At 33.2% G+C, this 22,714-nt stretch overlaps 2 protein-coding genes across 4 annotated transcripts in view; one reads left to right on the plus strand and one right to left on the minus strand.

Moving 5' to 3' along the window:
• The window catches only part of hdlbpb (high density lipoprotein binding protein b), a 45,322-nt gene extending 44,444 nt beyond the window's left edge, over window positions 1-878 (minus strand). The window contains exon 1 of the mRNA XM_056469182.1: window positions 812-878. The gene's annotated coding sequence lies outside the window, so the exon portion shown is untranslated. The remainder of the gene's footprint in view (window positions 1-811) is intronic.
• Window positions 879-4,492: 3,614 nt separating this feature from the next.
• Window positions 4,493-22,714, plus strand: part of arhgef15b (Rho guanine nucleotide exchange factor 15b) — a 38,872-nt gene continuing 20,650 nt past the window's right edge. The window contains exons 1-2 of one of the 3 annotated variants that reach the window (XM_056469433.1): window positions 4,493-4,822; window positions 9,258-9,746. In XM_056469433.1, the coding sequence (XP_056325408.1) occupies window positions 9,338-9,746 (409 nt within the window). In that variant the 5' untranslated portion in view covers window positions 4,493-4,822; window positions 9,258-9,337. Of the gene's footprint in view, window positions 4,823-6,363; window positions 6,513-9,257; window positions 9,747-18,601; window positions 18,858-22,714 lie in introns of those variants that run through there. The other 2 variants (XM_056469434.1, XM_056469435.1) reach the window with 2 other exon arrangements.

Raw genomic sequence — 22,714 nt, forward strand, 5'->3', positions numbered from 1 at the left:
CTAGAACTTCATTGTCACTATTTGTAACCAAATACAAAGCCATTGAAATTCATTTAACAATATCAATTATTTATTTTCAGTTTTACAAACAAGAATTACATTTTTACCCTTAAATTGATTCTAGGTATCAAGAATTCGACTTTGAAGCTTTGTATATTCATTATATATCATCAGATCATATATTAAAATATTAAAAATGTTATTGTTACTAATAGAAAACTAATTAATAATATCTAGAATTAACATTATGGCAAGTGAAAAATGAATTATTATATGCTGTGAATAAATAAATTAAAACAGCTTGCCACACATCAATGGTAAATATATATTTACATAAACTGCATGCTAAATATGCTCCACATAATCAAATGTAATGTTCACCTGCCTGTTAATAGACTATATAAAGGCTATATTTAACGTGCATCATGCATGATTTAAATCATCTGAATGCAGAGCAGCAGATCAGTGTAAACAAATACAGGAGCAGGCTAACAGCACTACCAGCCATTTAATAGCGCAAATGCCAATTTAAACAGCTGTTAAAACCTCCAATATTCAAGTGCATTAGATATGCATCCTCGGTCAGTTGTAAATGTTAGTTGTAAACGTTCAGGATAACGGAATAAATATTCAGAATATCTTAGTTTAGCTCTCGAGCTAATCTGCTACATGTAACACATCGTTAGCTGCATAGCTACTGTCTATCTCTGTTATAAATACGATAATCGGACTGCAAAAACGCAGATTTGTTTGTCAGTTCACAAAACGATGCGATAAGTAACACGTCTACGAAACAATAGCAACTGATCACCTTATCAGAAGGAAAAGCCTTGCCGCTGGTCTGCTGATAGTAAACACTGCTGCTGGGAGTCGAATCCCGAACTGAGTCGGACCTTTGATTCATGAATTATTATTATGATATGCAGCATTGCAGCTCTTAATATTATTACAAATATTATCCCTACTGTGCCAGTAAATGGTGCATGATTCTAGTAAAATGTTCATTTAAATATTATTCTATAATCAAATGATAATGTAAATCTAAAATAAAATAAAAAAATTGAAAAATAAATAGAAATAGAAATAGAAATAAAAAATAGAAACGTTTGCAATGTAAAACATCCCATTTTTAGTGTGCGTATGTATGTGTGGGTTTATGGTTTAACTTTCTGCAAACAAATGCTCTAAATGATACTTTATGAAAATAAAACACAAGTGAATGTGTTACACAGAGATGCATATTAACCAATTATATAATTATGCAATTCAATAATATGTTTATTTTAAAATATAATGTTAAAAAATAATCTGAATATAGCCTATACATGTCTTTATGATAATATTTTTCCACATTTCCATGTTATTCAAGAAAAAAAAACTAATCAAACTGTTAATAGGTTGTGAAACAAACAAACAAATACAATTATTTAAAATAAAAGGGAATTTTGGGCATTTATAATTTTCAATTTGCATTCTTTAAATAAAATTGGATTTATAGTAAAAAGCAGGTTTTTTAACTTCTGCACATCCCACATAATTGTAGAATTATTTTGTGTTTCCTAAACCCTCAATTATCTTTCAAAAGCAAAAACCTTTAATGAAACAGTTTTGTAAAATAACACAAATTATATCAAGTGATCTCTACAACAGGGGTGCCCAAACTTTTTCGTGTGAAAGGCCAAAAACCAAATATCATTAGGAGCTGTGGGCCGAAGGTAAATATATCAAAATATGGTACATCAAAGTTGTAATATAGCTACAGTAATTTCCTAATTTATTTCAGAATAATTCAAAATAAATAGAAAACATTACTTTGAATCATATTAACTAATGCGGTATAACTTTTTTTGATGACTTTTGCAATAAAAACATAAACAATCACATTTACAACAGAGTAGAGTTCAATGCGGAATACACTAGTCAAGCAGAATCTGCCTTTGACTCGATTTGCTCACCAAAGTCTCTGGATTGTCAGGTGACAGTATGTACATCTAAACATAATCTGATTCATTTACACCATTTAATTGAAACATTTAACTTCAGTTAGCTTTTAATAATAAACAAACAAACAAACAAACAAACAAACAAACAAACAAACAAACAAACAAAGGGTTGCATTAAATTACAATGAACAAATGTTGAAATCATCCCCATCATTCTCATCACTCTTCTCAGATGAGATGGTGGGCCATGGGCGTAGCGGACATTTAAAAAAGAAAGGGGGGGGGGGGGGGTGCAGCTGACTGAGATCCAAGAGTTTATATTCATATGATTATTAATGGTGACGCAGTGGCGCAGTGGGTAATGCTGTCGCCCCATAGCACAGCAAGAAGGTCACTGGTTCGAGCCTCGGCTAGGTCAGCTGGCATTTCAATTGGGTAAGCTAAAATTGTCCATAGTGTATGTGTGTGAATGCGAGTGTATGAGTGTTTCCCAGTGATGCCTTGTGGCTGGAAGGGCATCCGCTGTGTAAACATATGCTGGATAAATTGGTGGTTCATTGCTGTGGTGACCCCAAATTAATGAAGGGACTAAGCCAAATAGAAAATGAATGAATGAATGAATGAATGAATGAATGAATGAATGAATGAATGAATGAATGAATGAATGAACAATTATTAATCACCTGTTTCTAAATGGTCTGGCTCTAAAAGTGAGAGGAACGTATCCCCCACGTCCCCCCGGTTGCTACGCCCCTGGGTGGGCAAAATCAAAGGCTACCATGGGCCAACTTTGGGCATCTCTGTTCTAAAATAAGGTTTATATCTGTGTTTAGATACATTTGGTCTTGAAAATATTAACTTAAAGACTCCTATTATTTTTATTTTTGACCGCATCTGCTTTCTAAATCATACATTCATCTTCAGTTTTGTTTAAATAATTAAGTCTAATTTTCACCTTTTTGTGTTTATTTTACTTTAATAAGCTGACATTTGCATGAAACATGTTTTTTTTATTATTTGTAATTTCAGTAATAATCTTTTTTTTTTCAGTCATTCTGTGTTCCGGTCAACTATATTACATCTGTTTTAAAAAGGTATAACAATCTTTAAAACACTAAGAGAAAAAGCATGTGACTTTTATGTCATTTATTCTTTTCTCATTCATTTGTACAAAATGTTTACTATACACCAATAGTATATATATTTTTTGTAAACTTTGTTATTGTTATATTTCAGTTAATTTCTCTTTCGCTTTTCAAAAATAATAATATGATGAAAATGCATAAAGTTCTCATTTAGACATGCCATGTGGTCTCTGTTCTGAGGTCAAACTCTTGAGCTAAATCAAAAATGGTGGAAAACAACGACTTAACAACGACGAGTTATTGCCAGCTCTGTTATTGTCAATTGTGTAAGTGGTTTAATATGTTTAACAATAATTAGAATCAGAATCAAATGTTTTCCAGTTGTGCATTTTGCATTATTTTACATTAATAACATATTCAGTTTACTGTAAATTGTATCATTTTATTTATAACTTTAGAAATAGCATTATAGCATTATTTCTAATATGATATTTTTATTACTTGATCTAATTAGATTTTCATTTTCTTTTGATTGTTTTTATAGGGAACCTCTCATAGAGTTTCAAAGAAAAAGTACAGAGCCGTTTGTCATGGCATTAAATTGCAATTATTTGATCATTTTACAATCTTATGTATAATTAATTCTATTTATGCTATGTAATATGCTAAATTAGGCTCTACACTGAATTTACTCAATTTTTAATGTTAAGTGGTAGCAAACCATTTGTGTGTGTTGAATTTAAACAAACAAATTAAAATTAGTAATGTTCAACTTAAATTGTTTGTTTAAATGCCTATTTAAATTGTTTGCAATCACTTACCTTAAAATTGTTTAGTAAATCCATCCAATAAATCATGTTTTTCAGTGTACAGAAGTTTTAGAAGATGACAAGTCATATTGGTGACAATGAGTGAATGAAAGAAAAAAAGTCTAGCAAATTCCAATTTTAAGAAAATGAATGGAAAATGCTTGAAATGTACCTACAATTGTATATTTTTTCTCTATACAATAAAATACATTGAATCACAGAACAACCATAACCTGTTTATGATTTAATGCTTTTTATATATTCTTTTCATATGTTTATATTAAATATTCTGCTCATGGGTACACTGTAAAAAATGCTGTTACAATTACTTCATGTTGTCCCAACACAAATTGATTAAGTTAACGTAATCGTTTTACAAATTTAAGTAGATTGAACATAGAACAATTAAGTTGTCCCCCAAAAATCTAAGAATTTGTTTCAATTAATTTTAAATAAGTAGTTTGAACAAGCAGCAAAAGTCTTTTTTGTGAGTGTGTGCTGTGCTTGATAGCAATAGACAAAACCTGATCCACATACACAGACACGCGCTCTCCGCTGGGTGGCAGCCAAAGAAGGGTGTGCAGGCAGCAGTGGGATGGGGTCTGATGGGCTGGTTTTGGAATTGGAGGAGGGGGAATACTCTAATCACAATGTCCCTGTCCGGCTGTTTCACACACACACACACACACACACGCTCACGAGCAGGAAAACAAAGAGCCGGAGATGCGCGTGGATTTACCGAAGAGCACAACAAAAGAGGAAAGACCGATGAAACGTCTTCTCAAACCCGTACAGATATGAAGTTCGCTCCGGAATATGTCGATCTGTTGCTGTCATTTTAAAGATATGTATGAACGTGGTTGTCTATGAAACTGTGCACCGTGAGAGTTGCGGATATGCTTTGATTTTTTAAATGAGGAAGTTTGGACACGTTTCAGGAATTAGCTTTTCTTTATGGATTATTCAGGAGAGTGAGACACATTTGGTAAGTAGTCTGGTTTATTACTGATATCAAATTTAATCAGTGACTCTGTAAATATAGTCTGTATCTTACCTAGTTTATATTTTTCAGAAATTAAAAATGAGGGTAATATAATGACAGGTTAATGTGGTTATATAATGTAGCATTCCGACTATTCGGTTTACACAGTAGATCCTTGTTGACCATGTGAACAAGATAGTGGGTATATTGACTCTTGGATTTTATTGTCTGTCATTTTATTGTCCTGTTCTTTCTGGAAAAGTCACTGTTTAAGGAAATTCAATGTCAGTTTTGACATCACAAATATATGTTAAAGTAGAAAAACAAATACCTAATCTTCATATATATATATATATATATATATATATATATATATATATATATATATATATATATATATATATATATATAGAGCTATCAAACATTGAGCATTCCATGTGTTTTTAATGTTAACATACAAGTAGGTTTTAATTGATATAACATAATCCAAACCTGCTAATAGAAATCTTTCTGCAGTGTTTATGCTATGCTTTGATTTAATGCTTTTTTTTAATGAAAAATTAACCAAGATTTGATTACAAAAACCCTACAAAATATATACTTATAGTAAACTACAGTACCCAAAAATTTATCTTAGCTTTGCTTAAGTAACCGTAGTTTTACCGTGGTATTTGTAGAAAAACTGTGGTTATATAATTGGCATAGAATCAATATGCTTAATGATTCACAATAAAAGCATGTTTCATTTATGTCAAAGAAACTAATAAGAACATCCTCAAAACAAGGTTTAGGCAGATTCTTCTAATATACAGTTTAAATTAATCTCTACAGACACTATGTCGTCAAAAGGAAGGCATACGTTCAATTCATGGAATTACATGGACAAAATATCAGTCTCTATGAAAAAAAGCACATAAATTAAGCAAAATAGTGATTTCTTTTTCTTCCAAAAAAGCTTTTCTGTGCTCTCGGGTTTGGTGTGGATTCTGTAAACAGAACAGAATGAAAAGTTGTATGCATCCTAAAAAAACAGTGACAAACCCAACACATGTGTATTACATATATTCTTACTAAGGTTTTGTTATATGTACAACACAGCATCTCAGTGTATTTGAAGGATTTGTAAGCAAAGCCAAGGTTCGCAACAGGAAAGGAGGATTCCAATACCCAGATTGTTTATAGGCTGAAGGGGAAGTGTCTTGTATACATTTTCGGAAAAAATCTGACTAGCAGGGAATACTTTGGTATCCTGTTGCTTGAGGGGATGTTTATACCCCTCAAATTTGAAATATCAGAAGGGCGTAAAAACGAAGAGCCATTATTTCTAATAGTTTACCCTCATGGGAAAGAGTTTCTTTTGCCTTTGAGATTTGAATGTGCAGGATATCAAATGAAAGCACTGAGTGGTACATTGAAAACCTGACAGACCTGCTGTGTCTGAATGAGGGCTGTGAGGCGTTGAAGTCAGTGACGGCAAAGTTCAAGCAGGATTGTTGACATGGAATTCATGTTGACACACCCTTTCCCTTCCAACAGAATGGATATATTCCTATCAAGACTCAAGAGCAGTTCCTTTCAGATCGGTATTGTTTTAAAAATATGTAGAAATGGTAATAGATAAAATGGAAAATATTCTGTATACCAAGGATCCTGTGGGTCATAAAATTTCTGGAATATCATTGAATTTCAAAAGGTCTGTTCCCGGCATTTAATTGATTTATTTATTATTTTTTTTAATTGTCATTTTTTATACTGTGTTTTGCCCTTTATAGTTAGGCTATTTTTTAGTACAATGTTATTTCTTTACTGCTTTTCAACCAGCAATCACTTAGGTCAAATGCAGTCAGCAGGCTGTACCTGTCTCCGACTGTTTTTGTTGCCTGGAAATTCAGCTATACTTAGTAAAAGTCAGGTAATTTGATATTTGGAGTGGAAAACCTCTCACTAATCATGTGCTTTTAGTTACAGTGCCACCATGCATTCCTAAGACATGCATAGGCTAATGGAATCTGATAATATACTGGTTAAAGTATGGCAATTACTCTAAACATGAGATGCAAGCACATTTCTTGCTGTGTTTCTTACTATGTTTCTTGATGTTTTACCTATGAACCAGTCTGCCTCTGAGAGCAAAGTTCAATGCGGTTGTACTGTGTGAGGTAATTTCAGTACAAAGATCATTGTGCTTTTTATATTTATGTTTTATTTAATGAGTTACTAGGTGCAATTGTTGTGACAAATATTTAAATGTTTCTGAGGACTTTGTCTTGTTGTGGATGGCTGAGGTTCAATGCTCTTCATGAGGGATATGAAAGTGAAATAATGAAAACACATGCAGTAGTCAGCATTTGAAGTGAATCATCTACTTTTATTAAAGTTGTCCTAAAGCTATTCAACAACACCCATTCTTGCCTTAGCACAATTTTGAAAATCTTTTTTGATCCACTTCAAATCTTGACAACTGTATGTTGGTGCCATAACAGTTATTGTCTGATATAAGATTTAATATAATTTTAATTGTGCATGATCTGTATTTAAAGAAATAGAATTAACATTTAAATAAATAAATCTGTCATCGAAAACTCATCCTCCACTTGTTCCAAACCAGTTTGTGTTTCTTTCTTCTGTTATAGAAGAAGATATTTTGAAGAATGTTCGGAAAGCAGCAGCCATTGGTTTTCATAATTTTCTTTTGTTCTTACTATGGCCACTATTTACAACATTCTTCAGAATGTCTTGCTTTTTGTTCACATAACTTATTGTTACCCAGCAAACAATTTTGTGTTTAATAGACGTCTAATAGACATCTAAACATATTCATCTTGGCTAAAACAAAGCTAAATTTGGGCTGTCAGTGAAAATCTTATAGACATCTAAGAATAGCCCAAAACTAGACTAGTCGTCAAATAGACCAATTAAACAGACTTTATATTTGTAGTCGTTCATTTCTGTTTATTTGATGACTAGTCTAGTTTTGGCCTATTCTTAGACGTCTATTAGATTTTCACTGACAACCCAAATTTATTCTTGTTTTAGCCAAGATGACTATGTTTAAACATTTATTGGACATCTATTAGACATCTTTTAAAAACAAAAAATGTTTGCTGGGTATTAATTTCTAAACCTGAAACAATTGAAAATGCTTTATTCCTCTCTGTTTTGGCCTCTATTTACATTGAGACAGTATTTTATTAATAAATTTATACTTTTTTTTGAAAATGGCATTTTTGTTTTGTACCGTGTACTGTAGAAACCAAGGTATTTAAAAACAATGATGCATATAGTCGCATACTGGTATTTGCCTGTTATATTCTAATTAAATAAATACATATATAGTTGACATCAGAATTATTAGCCCCCCATGTTTATTTTTTTCCCCAATTTCTGTTTAACGGAGAGAAGATTTTTTCAACACATTTCTAAACATAATAGTTTTAATAACTCATCTCTAGTAGCTGATTTATTTTATCTTTGACATGATGACAGTAAATATTATTTGACTAGTTATTTTTCAAGACACTTCTATACAGCTTAACGTGACATTTAAAGGCTCAACTGGGTTAATTAGGTTAACTAGGCAGGTTGGGGTAATTAGGCAAGTTATTGTATAACGATGTTTTGTTCTGTAGACTATCGAAAACAAATATAGCTTTAAGGAGCTAATAATTTTGACCTTAAAATGTAAAAAAAAAACTGCTTTTATTTTAGCCGAAATAAAACAAATAAGACTTTCTCCAGACGAAAAAATATTATCAGACATACTGTGAAAATTTTCTTGCTCTGTTAAACATCATTTGGGAAATATTTAAAAAGAAAAAAAAAATCAAAGGGGGGCTAATAATTCTGACTTCAACTGTATATGTATATATGTACGTTACTTTGTATGGTCTTCATTCACATGAAAACTTTAACATTTCTGGTGTTTGATAAATGAAAACTATAAAAGATAATTGGTGTATTTGAAAGTTTTTAACATTTTCTGTGTGCAAAATGCATGAGACACTTTTGGAAATGCATGTGTAAATGTAAATGCTATTTTTAATGTAGCCTTAGCTTATTTTGAACATTATTTAAAGGGATAGTTTATCCAAAAAATCTAAATCTACCCAATATTTACTCACCCTCAGGTGGTTCCAAACCTTTTTACATTTTTTATGCTGTTGAACATAAAAGAAGACATTTTAAAGAAAGCTGTAAACCTGTAACCACTGACTTCCACAGTAGGGAAACAAATAAAAGGGAAGTCAATGCTCACAGGGTTCCAGTTTTCTTCAAAATATGTTTTTTTTTTGTTCAACAGATAAAAGAATGTCAAACAGGTTTGGAACAAGTAAAGAAGGAGTAAATGACAACAGACTTTTCAGTTTTAACTGTTAAATGTAAATGCAACTGTTAAATCAAAAGAGTAATATCTAACATCCTTGCTTTGTTAATGCAGGTTGAAGATTGAAGTGTGACTCTGCTGCCTGGCCTAATATTGGCCAGGTTGCTTTGGTCAAAACACCATAACCAGTTAAGATGTCTTCTCAAGAGTCTCCAGATCTTCCTCCGAAGCCTGAGGTTAAACAAAAACCTCCAGTTCCCTCCAAACCTTCCATTAATACCCCAGACTCCTCATCTGCTGATACTGCGGCCTCACAGAGTTCTGGCAATGTCAAAAACATAGTCAACAAATTCAGCCAGCCTGAGGCTAAGCCTCCACTTGGAGAGAGAGTAAAGAGCGTCAACACAGAGTGGAGAACACAGAGACCTCCAGCAGTAAAGCCCAAACGCAGGTCCAAATCATCTTCACTCAGCAGTGCTGGAAAGGCTCCTCCGCTGCCCCCCAAAACTAGGCAGAACTCAATTAACAGCGGGCAAAAAGACGAGCTAGATGGCCAAGAGAAACATGAAGGAAGCTTGAGTGCTGCTGATGGAGGCCGATCAGGTACTGTGAATTTACTTTCAGACAATGCTTGTTTTTCAGGATTTTTCTTTCACAATGCTGAGTTCTAAAATTATTAGTAGAGCAATATTTGTTGATATTTTCACTATTTGGCATTTTTAAATAGTCTCAGTCATTTCGTCGCCTTAGAATTATAAGATTCTATCTGCGTTCTGTATGATTTTGAGATATTGAGCTTCAAAGTTTTTGCATTCCATATAACAAACAATATGCATGTAACCGCTCTCTTTTATACATTAACATTACAGAGGCCCTAAATGTACTCTAAATGAAAATTATCAAAATTCTCTTTAATTTGCAAGTTGGGGTAAAAAAAACAGGGCAAATGCAGATAGAACCTTAATTCTAAAAACAAATTTTCTGCTTAGAATTATAAGGTTCTATCTGGCAGATCATTAATCAAGAAATGTAAATCAAGAAATACAATCAGTGTGCTTATTAATTTAATATAAAACAAAAAATGGTAACATTTGTAACATGCTTTTTGTAACATTTATTTAATCTTTTAAGATGAATATTTTTTTCTCGTTCAAATTAAGCATACAAGGCTGTGCTAAATATTTTGTCCAGTGCAGATGTTAATTTGATGTTTTTAATATGAATTTTAGACTTTATATGAAATATTGAATTATATTTTTTTAATTAAATGCCCCATGAATTGAATTAAGTATTTGCCCTTCAAGGCTTAATATCAAATTTAAAGACTTTAAAAGAAAACACACAATACGCAAAAGAGTTTAATAAACACTGAAAAATGTTTCACTGACTATATATGCATAAATTTAAATATTAAATATTTTCCAAAAAACGTCCCTCAATCACATTCTCGTCTCGTTTTTATTAGTCAACGAAAATGTCAGTATATTTTTATTATAGTTGTCATCATCGTCATCACTTAATTTTTATTTAGTTTTGGTATAGTTTTCATCAGTAGAAACTAGTTTGTCACAAAAATTTACTAATTTTTTTCGGCAATGAAATTAACTCTGGTTGGAAGAAAGATCAAGGTCCCATAATGCAATTCAAAAGCATAAATAAATGGGGGATAAAAATAAAAACATGAATCACAAAATATGGTAAGCTGCTAATTTACGTATATGTTTATACGTTATATGTACAGTGTAGTTACCTAGCTGGGGACTATTGTCAGGTGCTGCATAGTATCATTGTGCCTGCTGCAGCCATGGTACGACCTAAAAAATGCAACTTTTTAATTTCCATCAGAATACAGAATTTATTTATTTTTATGGCACTTTTTACACTGTAGCTTAACTTAGATGAAGAAAATAATAATATTTCAGATTGTGGAAGACTCCAGCAAGTCAGACAGGCAGTAGAGTAGTGTAGAATGCTGCTGTACTTCTAGTTAAAGGTTCAAGAAAACCTCGAGTACTTTTTGAGGTTTTATCAGAATTGTGTGTGTTGAGCATCACTAAAGCTGAAGTTAGCACCTGTCAGCTTTAATTGTGGGGAAAACGGGATAATTTTGAGTTTTGTCTGCTAATTTAATCTTCTGGGTTTAAAATCATTTTTGGGGCGGGATCAAAATCGGTGATGTAGCACCAATCTGCCTGTCCATTGATGACGTGTCGGTTTCTCAATATTATTCATAGCTGAGTTTTCTTGAGGAGACCCTGCTTCTTAATTATTCAAGGCTGCATGTGCTTTCCGAAGGTAAGGCAGACCTGCCAAGCTGTGAGACTGCATTCACGCATGCCATGCAGTATTTATCCGTTCATGAAGGGTCGTATGTTTTCATTTCAGATTGTTGCATGTTTTTCCCTTTGATGCTCTCAGGGCTGATACAGAAAATCTGTTGGTTTGCATGCAGACTGGCAGACTTTGTCTTTTATCAGTTGAGTTTGTTACTATTCAGACACATCACCTATACGTGCTAATTACCGGCAGGGCTAATGGTTGAAATGGATATAGACAAGAGACCTGCTGCACTGCTCCACTGTGTCTGCATTCAGACCCGGGGATTCAGGAGAAGTCCTCCTCATTTACAGTGTTTATATAAACACGTTTATCTTTATAATGATAAACAAATTGTGGTTATGTATGTATATGAAATTGCGAATAACAAATGTAGCAGGGCATTAAATTACTTACTGTTTTATTTCTGTGCATTTTAACTTTGTAAACTATAAAATCATGCGTCTCCTCATGGTTTGTGTCTTCAGGGTGTCTGCGGGGTCTTAAAAAGTCTTAAAATGTCTTACATTTTAAAAACTAAATTTATGGCCTTACATTCACTGAAATATGCTGTTGTAGGTATTGAATACTTTTAAACAGGCCTTAATTCTCACTAATTGTCCATGCAAAGCTATAGCCAATTGATATAACCAACAAATCCATCTAAAAGAACATTTAACAAAATGTATTAGATATTTAGTAATATGGTTTAATTATCTTCCTTACACCCTTCAATAACATTTGTGGAAAAGTTCACTATGTATTTATTCATAAATTTATAATGTGCTTAAATTTAGCTTATTATAGCTTTTAAAACTTGTCTGTTTTTCAAAGAAAATGTATGCTAATAAATATATATATATATATATATATATATATATATATATATATATATATATATATATATATATATATATATATATATATATATATATATATATATATATAACTAGAGTTTGCTTGTTTTAACACATTATTTAAAATATGTAGCTAAGAAATAACTGATTTTTAACTTAAAAGGGGCAAGTAAAAAAAATCCACTGGTTATTACAAATAAATTAATATAAATATTTGCATTTTGCCCTGTGAATGTCTGAAATTTAACTCATAATGGTCTTAAAGAGGTCTTAAGTCCTAAATTTGACGTGATGAAACCTGCAGAAACCCTGGTCTCGTTTTGTGAGCCAACTGACAACAGTTGTTCGCTCCCCTCTTTTTCCCCTGCTCTGCGGGCCACGCCCACTCCTCGTTCTGCCCACAGTACTTCACGCCCATCATGAAGCATTTTTTTTTAATTTTGAGGTAGACTTGAACTGAAAGAGGGAAGTTTCATGACTCTTTAAATAAGAAATTATTCAGTTCAGTTGAGTATAAATGTCACTGTTGAGGTTCAGTTTTATACGAATGTCAAATGTCTAATAACCCAAACTGAATAATCTAGATAATGTTACTGACTACAATTTTCAGTCTAATTTGTAATGAGTAGCAGATTAAAGTTCATGTTTGTTTGATTCAAGCTATGTACATTTAATTACAACAGTAGGGTTTGGCCTTCACTAGACATGCACCAGCAAGTATTATCAGACTATGCTGCACAATATTTTGTTTCCTGTTTTCCTGTCATATTCTGCACTATGGGCGAACTAGATTTGTTTGTTTTTTTGAGAATATATAACTTCTAGTGCAAAAAGATTGACCAGATTACTGACTGATCAATGTTCAAAAGCATCTATATAGCTAAAACTTTAACTGGCTACAAAATTAAACATTTCATTAGTTTTAAAACTGGTAAAAACAAGCGTTCTAAAGGTGTTAAGTCTGTAGTCATTGTAGTTTTCTGTGTGCGTGTATTTATTTGCTAATTATACATGGTCATAGCTGCATAGAGAGAAATAAAGAAAAGACTAAGATAAATCCAAATAATAGTAGCATTTGCAGGGTTAAACTGAGAGCAACAGCTACTGAACTCGTATTGTAATCAGCTTTAATCTGATCTTCATCTGAGTGGGTGTTGTGCGGGTAAACTGCTGCTAGCCTGCTAATGTTAGTATTACTGTAATCTTGGAGCGAAGGAATGTAAATCACAACTTGTACTGGTTTTTATAATGTCATTTTGAAGTACTTTTGAATGTGAGCTTTGTGTGGGGCATAATTCAGAAATGCTACGGTATTGTTCGTGAAACACAAATTGCTTTCAAATTTCTCCACTCTGTTCTTGTGCTGGATGTTTTGATTTACTCTGAGGAATCGTTCAGGCGTTGATAACACATGGGAGGTTGTGTTCATGTTTGTTGTTGGTCAGTCAGTGGGATTAAACCATGTGTGTCATCTGCTGAACACACAGACAGATGGGGTACAGGGGATAAAAGAACCCCTCGTGGAAACGATTACATTAAACTACACATACTGTTTTTAAATCTGTGGTTGATAAGATTTTTAATTGCTTTTAAAAGGCATATTTTGCTCACCAAGGCTGCATTTTTTTTTTCGTTTCGTTTCGTTTTTTCGTAAATATAGTAAAACAATATTTCAGAATAAAAGTAATAATAATAAAAGCAGCATTTTTTACATTTTATGAGATTGCAAATGTCTCTACTGTAATATCTCTGCTTTTGATTAATACAGGTAATCCTTTCTAAGTAAAAATAGTAATTTGTTTAATATTAATTTGTTTAAATATACAGGACAATCGACACAACCCTATATGGGATCATCAGTTTACAGCAGGGGTTCTTAGTGTCTATATTAAAGTCCAAATCTGAATTTTTAATAAGATCAAAGGTTCGGAACTATTTATATTGCATAACTTGTTTTTGTAAACGTTCATAACATGCATCACAAGTTAACACTATTTATTTTTCTTTAAATAAAGTGGCATTTGCATTTAAAACACATTAATACAATGCAAATGTGGCCACTAATATAAGTGCATTTTTGTACAAAACACAACAAAAGGTCGGGCAAGAAAACAATAGTATCTGGATGGAGCCATGATGATGCAAGCTGAGATTACAATGCACTCAATGGAGCTAGTGACGTCACTGTGAGGGGTAGGGTTAGATGTGGGGTTAGGTGCGGCCATTAAAAGCTTTGCATGTAGCTCCGATTGCAGCAGCACCAGGTCTGCATCCCGCTCCAAAAAAAGGTGAAAATTCAAAAAGCGGAGAATGAAAATTTTAGATGTTGTAGTTTTACGATTCTTATTTTTGTATTTTGTGGATACTGCAGTTCAAAATGTCCGTGTTTCGTTTTATAGTGCGTTTCACATTTCCACTCTTTACATCTCTAACTGTATCATTACAAATCAAGCTGAATGTCTTTGTGCTGGCTTGTGGCAAAATAAACCCATATACTTATGTTCATTCAACTTTGAACTGTTTGTTTTCTTCATCAAGTTTTTTTTTTCCCCGTGAGACCGACATCTTCATCCAAATGATCGATTTTTGTTGCGGTGCATCCTGCTCGATCACGTGAAGCCTCGTATGATCACTGGCTGTCATGACAACCGAGTCACACAGGAATACTTTAAATGTTTTGCCCCTGTTTTTTGTTTTGTTTTACAAAAATAGCAGAACCTAAACAGTTGATTTACAAGGTTTATGCATTTATCAATGAAAGAAATTCACAATATGAATCCTATATGCATTTTCTTGCAATATGAAATGGAGTCGGATTAAATACCCTCACGCTCCGTTTTTGAGATTACAACAATGATATTTTCCCCTTATTTAATTGATCTAAGCTTATATTATATCTAATATGTATCTATCTTGGACTCTTATTAAAAAAAAATGTGACAGGCTTTAAGGAATAGTAAGCAGTTCTGTGAAACAGACAGCATCTTCTGTTTATAGCTCATCAGAATGCAAAATGTGGCTATACAGATTATAAATGTATCTGTTTAACATGTCTTTTGTTCATTTAAAATGCATATTGTAAAATGTGCCAGGTATGGTTGTAATGAGGAAAGAAAACATGCAGATTGCTAAATATAATTGTTTAATGGATATTTATGCACTGTGTCATATCACTCAGCTCTTACTGTCATTTTTCTTGAGTAAATAGACAGCAATACACTTCATAAGACTGATTACTCTAAATAGATCTTCATCTGTCCCTTTTGTCCAGTATAACAATAATTTAGCCTATACTTCATTCAACACAAAGCAAACTACTATATTAATCGAATGGCATAAAAGATAGCTCACACACTCCTTTCAGCGATCACATTTGAAAAGATTCAATTCAATTCGATTCACCTTTATTTGTATAGCGCTTATACAATGTAGATTGTGTCAAAGCAGCTTCACATAAAAGGTCATAGTAAACAGGAACAGTGTAGTTCAGTTTGTAGTGTTTAAGTTCAGTTCAGTTTAGCTCAGTTCAGTGTGGTTTAATAATCACTACTGAGAGTCCAAACACTGATGAGCAAATCCAACGATGCGCAGCTCTATAGATCCTAATCCATGCAAGCCAGTGGCGACAGCGAAGAGGGAAAAAAAACTTCACTAATGGCGGAAGTGAAGAAAAAAAACCTTGAGAGAAACCAGGCTCAGTTGGGCACGACCATTGTAATTTCTCCGCTGGCCAAACGTCTTGTGCAGAGCTGCAGTCTCAGTGGTGGAGGCTGGAAGCTGGCCTCAGCGAAGATCAATTATTTAAGCATGCAAAAGTACAAAGTATAAAATATAAAGTATGATTATTTAGCACATGTGTTTTAGAGTACATTATGCTGTGTGTGAGCATCAAAGCAAAGTTAATTAATATTCAAGACTGTTCCAAATATGGTCAAAACTGAGCTTTTTATTCTAGGAGTGATTTTTGTGGTTATACATGAGGAGGTAAAACCATTTAGAGAGAATCATTACTTATCCCAAGCCATATATTGAATATGTAGGTATCATAGACCAAAAGAATAAGGTGCATGATAATGTTTTATGATACAAATTATGACCTTGATTTGTCCTCAGAAAATAGATGGGATTGTTGCATAATATAACCCTATGAGCACTTACACTGCAAAAAGGGATGTGTTAAAAATGACACATGTTGTGTAGAATTTTGACACATGTACGGAGTGTATTCAGGGACAACATGTTGTGTAGAATTTAACACAACAGATGTGTAAGTCATTTTAACACATAAAATGTGTTATGTAAATGACAAAAAAACACACAAATGTGTCATTTTAACACATTATGTGTAGATAAATGGGCAAATGTCTACAATTTGATGTGAAAACATTAAAATTTGTAAAACTTTAAAGCAAAAAAGACACGCTGCATGTATATTAGGTGTTTAATTATATGTAAATAACAAATAATACATTCACTTTAAATGTTAGCCTATATTCAGAAACCAGCTAATGGTTGCCAATTGATAGTATGCAAAAAAAACCCATCATAACAGAACATAGCTGTTGTAAGGCAATCAAACATGAATACACACTTTCAGTTTTGGTTATTGACACATCCTGAAAAATAGATTTTAGAGTAAATGTGATTGTAAAAACATTGATTTAAGGATATTACCTGAACACAATTTAAGGCATTCATTTTCAACTGCACAATAAAGTGGTATGTATTTAGTTACAGAATGCAACAAAAGTTCCAACAGAAAATACCACAAATGTGACTATTGTGCACTTATATTATATAATTAAAATTGACCTTATTATAAAATATAATTACACAATACAAAACCAAGTCTTAATGAAGTGGAACAATATACTCAGTCTTATTGAAGTGTAACAATACACCCAGGCTCACTAAGAATTCAATTGTAAAAGAAATTACATTGCTGGGTGAACTACTTTATAATCAGTTGAGGTAAAATTTCATTGTTTAATAACATAAGAGTAGTATAGCTACAGCATCTAGAGAAAACTGTTGACAGACTAACACATGGCAGACCGTTAACTGAAATAAATTGAAACATTACACTGTACACTGTTGAGAGAAATGGGTCTCATATCAGGACTGAATTAATACATTATAAGCATGTGAGAATGATTTCACCAAACACAGTCAATCTTAAGAGGCAGCACAAAGCCAGTTCTGCAAATATGGCCATGCACAGTGTGAGTGACATAAGCAGTGCTGTTCAAAGTCCTGTATGGGCATTCAGAGGTTTTGAAAAAGTTCAACTACCTTGGATTTCCTGTTGGTCGAAGCGGGAACATCATAGATATATTCAAGGAGAACACTGAGCTTAGCAGTGGTGGATAGGCCATACTGCACACACTCAATACTGCTTGAAGAGCTTGCCCACAGCGCATAGAGTTAAGCCCAATACATCTAATGGATGGAAAATATGACTAATATCTTGAATCGGAAAATGATTTTGTATTACACTAACATTGTTTTAAAAATAGAATCTGAAAGTAATCCTCAAATATTATGCACCAAATCATCCAAATTGGTGATGACCATAAATAAATTAGATTTAAAAGTATATCAAAATATAAAACAGCTATTTTAAATTGTACAATTCTTTTACAGAACTAACTTTTACTGGCAATCTTTCAGACAAATGCTAAGTCATATGAATACATTATTACATTTTGTCAGAAAGGCTGATTGAATTATAGATGTCTGCCTCACTAAAACACAAGCCTTTTGTCTAGATTTAAACCGAAAGAACGTGTCTGAATACTGAACATTTGGAGGAAAGCCTGTTCCAATGTTCGAGTTAAAGACTTGACCTTCTCCTGCTTTAGTTTTTTTTAAGAGATTAAAATTATGTCATAATTTACACACCTTTCACTTGTTTCAGACCTTTCTGAGTGTATATAATGAAGAAGTTGGAAATTGGAAGTCATTGAATTCTTAGTATTTTTTCTCCTAGTATGGATGTCAATGCCTGGTTTCCAACATTCTTCAAAATGTCTTGTGTTCAGAAGAAATAAACGCTTTATAAGCATTTGTTTTTGGGTGAACTGTGCCTTTTAATACCTGTATTTGAAGGTATCATCTGAGAATGTATTGTTCATAAAACTCGCTTACCATAAAAATTCTGTTAACTGAGCTAATCACGGAGGCTGGAAAAGAGCATGCAAGTAGCCCGTTTCTCAAGGTTATGTGGTTATTGGGGTCATAAAACCAGTGTCCCACCCTTAACTTGACATGTGAGTAATCATGCGTTCAAACTAGTCCAGACTCCAGGAGAATTTCAAGCAGGTCAGTCAGCGCTATAGTGAAATGGCAGAAGGGATAAAACGAGCATTTGGAAAGATCAGGCAAAATGTGTTTGAGGTGTTTGAGGATCTGCGTGTTAAAGAAGGGGAGGAAGGACAGACACAACGCAAAGGTTCAATTCAGAAGATGACGACACTGATAACAACAGGCTCAAAGGCCGAGGTGGACCAATCAAAGCTGAAACAGAGATCCAAAAGACACGGTAATCAATGATCTTTAATAACTGGAGCTGGCAGGCGATTGCGTTCTTTGAGGGCTTTCTGGAACCATCTTGATGTGTATAGTGTTTTATTGACATCAGTCCTTGCTGCTAGAAGATTAGAAGTTTGTGTTTCATGTTCCTTGTTTGTTTAGGCTCTTATTTCATAGCTTCTTGTTTTAGTTTGTTGTCATTTTGTAGTTCAGTTTCTTCAAGAGACCCTTATTTCTTTGTTAAATATATATTTTTAAATGCAGTTGAAAAAATTCTATTCATTGTTGACACCTTTTATTAATAGAGTTATTTTGATCTTTTATTACATTTTGTTATTTAATAACTTAAAAATAAACACATAACTATGGTACCCTGTATTTTCTAAATGTGTCCATATTTAATTCTAACATTGTTATTTTATTAAAATCACAAAACACAAAAAAAGTTCTCAGTATTTCAATCTTAAATGGCCATAATAGCAACTTACCTAGCACCTTTCAGCTAATAAAACTAAAAACATTTTGATGGCAAACAGATTGCCAGACAAAACAAGCTATACAATAACTTGTACACGATTATAGGATATATTACCAAAAAAATTGTATTTTTTTAGGGTAATGACTTCATAAAATATAATGACAGACATACAAATCTCAATGGAAGCTTTGAATGTGAATATGATGTGACAAAAAAATCTGTTGATTCATTACTTAAATTATGAACAGTCAGATTGACTGCTATGCTATTCTAGTAGTTAGGATTCTGGTAGTTCCAGTTTTAAATGTATTTTAAGGCCTGTGACTGTACGATTTCAAGTGAATTTAAACTATTCATTTCTGAACTTCAATGCTGTTAGACTCCACCGAAAACTATGAAGCGCTGTTTATTTCATTTTTATTTTTGTTCTATTGGTTTTATCTGTGCTTTAATATTTTGTATATTTTTAAATAACTTTGTATAATTTATGCTGCGCTCCTCTACATAATCATCCCAATCAATGTAAAAAAATTCCAAATAGAGCTACTTAAGTCACCTTGTGAAATTATATTCATAACGCCATATACAGTTAAAGTCAGAATTATTGGCTATATATTTTTTCGATAGTCTGCAGAACAAACCATCGTTATACAATAACTTGCCTAATTACCCTAACCTGCCTTAACCTAATTATCCTAGTTAAGCCTTTAAATGTCACTTTAAGCTGTATAGAAGTGGTGTTGAAAAAAAATCTTCTCTCCGTTAAACAGAAATTGGGGAAACAAATAAACAGGGGGGCTAATAATTCTGACTTTAACTGAATGTTGCAGAAAAACAAAATATTGAGATTATATTCAGAATATTCAGTTTTTTCTAATATCATGCAGGTCTAACTGCTTTGTAATGCTGTCAAAACTATGCTGGTTTACACAGATTCACATTTCCCATGCCAGAAAAGTAGTTGGCAATGTTCCTTTGAAAAGAAACGCTTTACACTTATGAACTCACAGTCCTGGAGACCACCATTGTTGTTCTGGTTGTCAAGTAGAAGTCCATGCTTATAGAATGAACATGTAATACTGTACATATGCATACGCATGACGTCACCATTTTCACAAAATCACTCTTTTGTAGTTTATACAGAGACAAATGGATTGTGTTCAAAACTTTGAAAGCCATTTCCAAAACATTGTTGTTGTGTTAATGAACAGCAAATTCACAAAGCCATCTATTATCAATTGAAGTTAATGTTGTGTAAATATACACTGTAAAAATGGCAGATTTTTTTTTCTAACAAATGCTTCTGTATAAACCTGTTACCTGGTTAAAAGTATTTGTTAAAATGAAAACTGAAAATTCTGTCATCATTCAGTCACCATTTACTTGTTTCAAACCTGTTTGACTTTCTTTTGCCTGATGAATAGAAAAGAAGTACAGGGTGTTTCAAAAAGAATACTACAACTCTCAGGTTGATGTCACTTGAATGTCTGGAAGGGGTCATATTGAACATCTATGAACTTGTTTTCTACTGAAAGTATTCTTCACATTGATTAATTACCCAAGCTTCCATCCTGTTTCTTTGAATAAATACAGATTTTCAAAGTTATTCTTTTTGAATCACCCTGTATTTGTTTCTCGCACTATGCTTGAAAGTTTTCTGATTTCTTCAAAATATCTTCTTATGTGTTTAACAGAAAAAAAAGAAACTTATACAAGTTTGTAACCACTTGAGTATGAGTAAATAAAAAAGAGAATTTGAGTGAATTATGATTATTATAAATAAAAGCACATTGACCTTCCCTCAATTCCCTGCATGAAACTTCCATTTTCTCTTCAGTTATGTACATTACATTTACATTACCTTTGGTCATTTAGCAGACGGTTTTGTCCAAAGGGACTTACAATTGAGAATTCAGTGGAATTTAGTAATACAGTGATTCAACAAGAAGATGCAATACACACAAAAAGTGCTAATTATACAAAAGAACTGATTGTGCTTAGAAAAATTAGTGCTAGTGTAAAGGCTGATTTATACTTCTGCGTCGAGTGATGGGTGTCACCCACAGTGCCTGCCTTGTGTGTAGCTGTGCATTTATAGTTCTGCATGCTGTTTCTGTTGTTCTGCAATAACACTTCTAAAACGCTAGCTGGCAATACATTTTTATGTTCCTCTGTGTTGAGTTTCTTCATGGATATTTAGTTTTTTCTGAACACTACAAATAGCTAAAACTCCCTCATTCAGAGAAAACCGGCATACGTGCAACGGCTTTAATCATAAGGTAAACACAAAACAAAAGATTCTATCTGGGGCTCCTTTACCGGACTGGACACTTGTAAACACTCAGCTCTCAGCACCACCCATGCTCGTCACCGGTACCAAGCCGACCAATCACAAAGCTTGCGCTACGCTTCATTTACATTTTGGCCTAATCCCAATTCTATCCCTTAGCCCTTCCCCTTACCACTACCCCTCATTTTGCACGTTCCTGTGAAGGGGTAGGGGCCTTCCAATTCTCTTTAGCTAAGGGGAAGGGCTAGATACTCCTTGAGACAGAGAATTTTCAGGACAACACTCGAAACCAGGGGGTAAGAAAATTTCCCAAAATACACCTGCCACAGTAGCAGCCACAGTATAGCTGCACCCGGAAGAAAGTAGATCCACAAACTAGTATTTTTTTTTCATTATTACGAATTCTTACAACAAACAAGCATGTTTGAATTTATTCATAATGGCGTTCATGTTTTACCGCCATGATTAAAAAACCCCCGCTAAAATAAAAACCGCTAAATTTTGCTGTCTGTAATCCACAATAATAACTCCTGTATAGCAGTGCCACAACATTCTGACACTCAGTGACACTCAAATACACTGTCAGAAAAGTCTAGTTGCTGGGAATGAGATTTTTAGTGTCTGCTATAATGTTAATTTTGTTTTTGGTGTGTTTACATAAATGAATGTGGCCACTGTGTAAATGCACAGTACTGTTACAATCTTATTGCCATATTATATTGTTATGATAACATAATATATCACAATATTATATATTATATCATAATATTCAGTGATTTCCTGAAGATAAATACCAAAAAATAAAGCAACTGGAATAACTACAGCATTCGCGATCGTCTGATCTCATATGAAGCAAAAGCTCATGACATATGATGACGTGTGCAGGTGCTGTAGTGCTGTCCCATTTCTTAGGGGTAAATTTTGAAGCCCTTCCCCTTCACACTCGGTTTTAAGGGCCAAGGGGAAGGGGTAGGGGTACAAAAATAGAATTGGAATTAGGCCTTTTGAAAGATGCGCGTGTCAGCGTCTGCTACGGCATGGGCTATGCAACCGCACGAAGGCTGTGCTGATGCATCCGTGTGTGCTTGAGGCAGAATTA

Source organism: Danio aesculapii, chromosome 12, assembly GCF_903798145.1.
Source record: "Danio aesculapii chromosome 12, fDanAes4.1, whole genome shotgun sequence".
NCBI classification, from domain to species: Eukaryota; Metazoa; Chordata; class Actinopteri; order Cypriniformes; family Danionidae; genus Danio; species Danio aesculapii.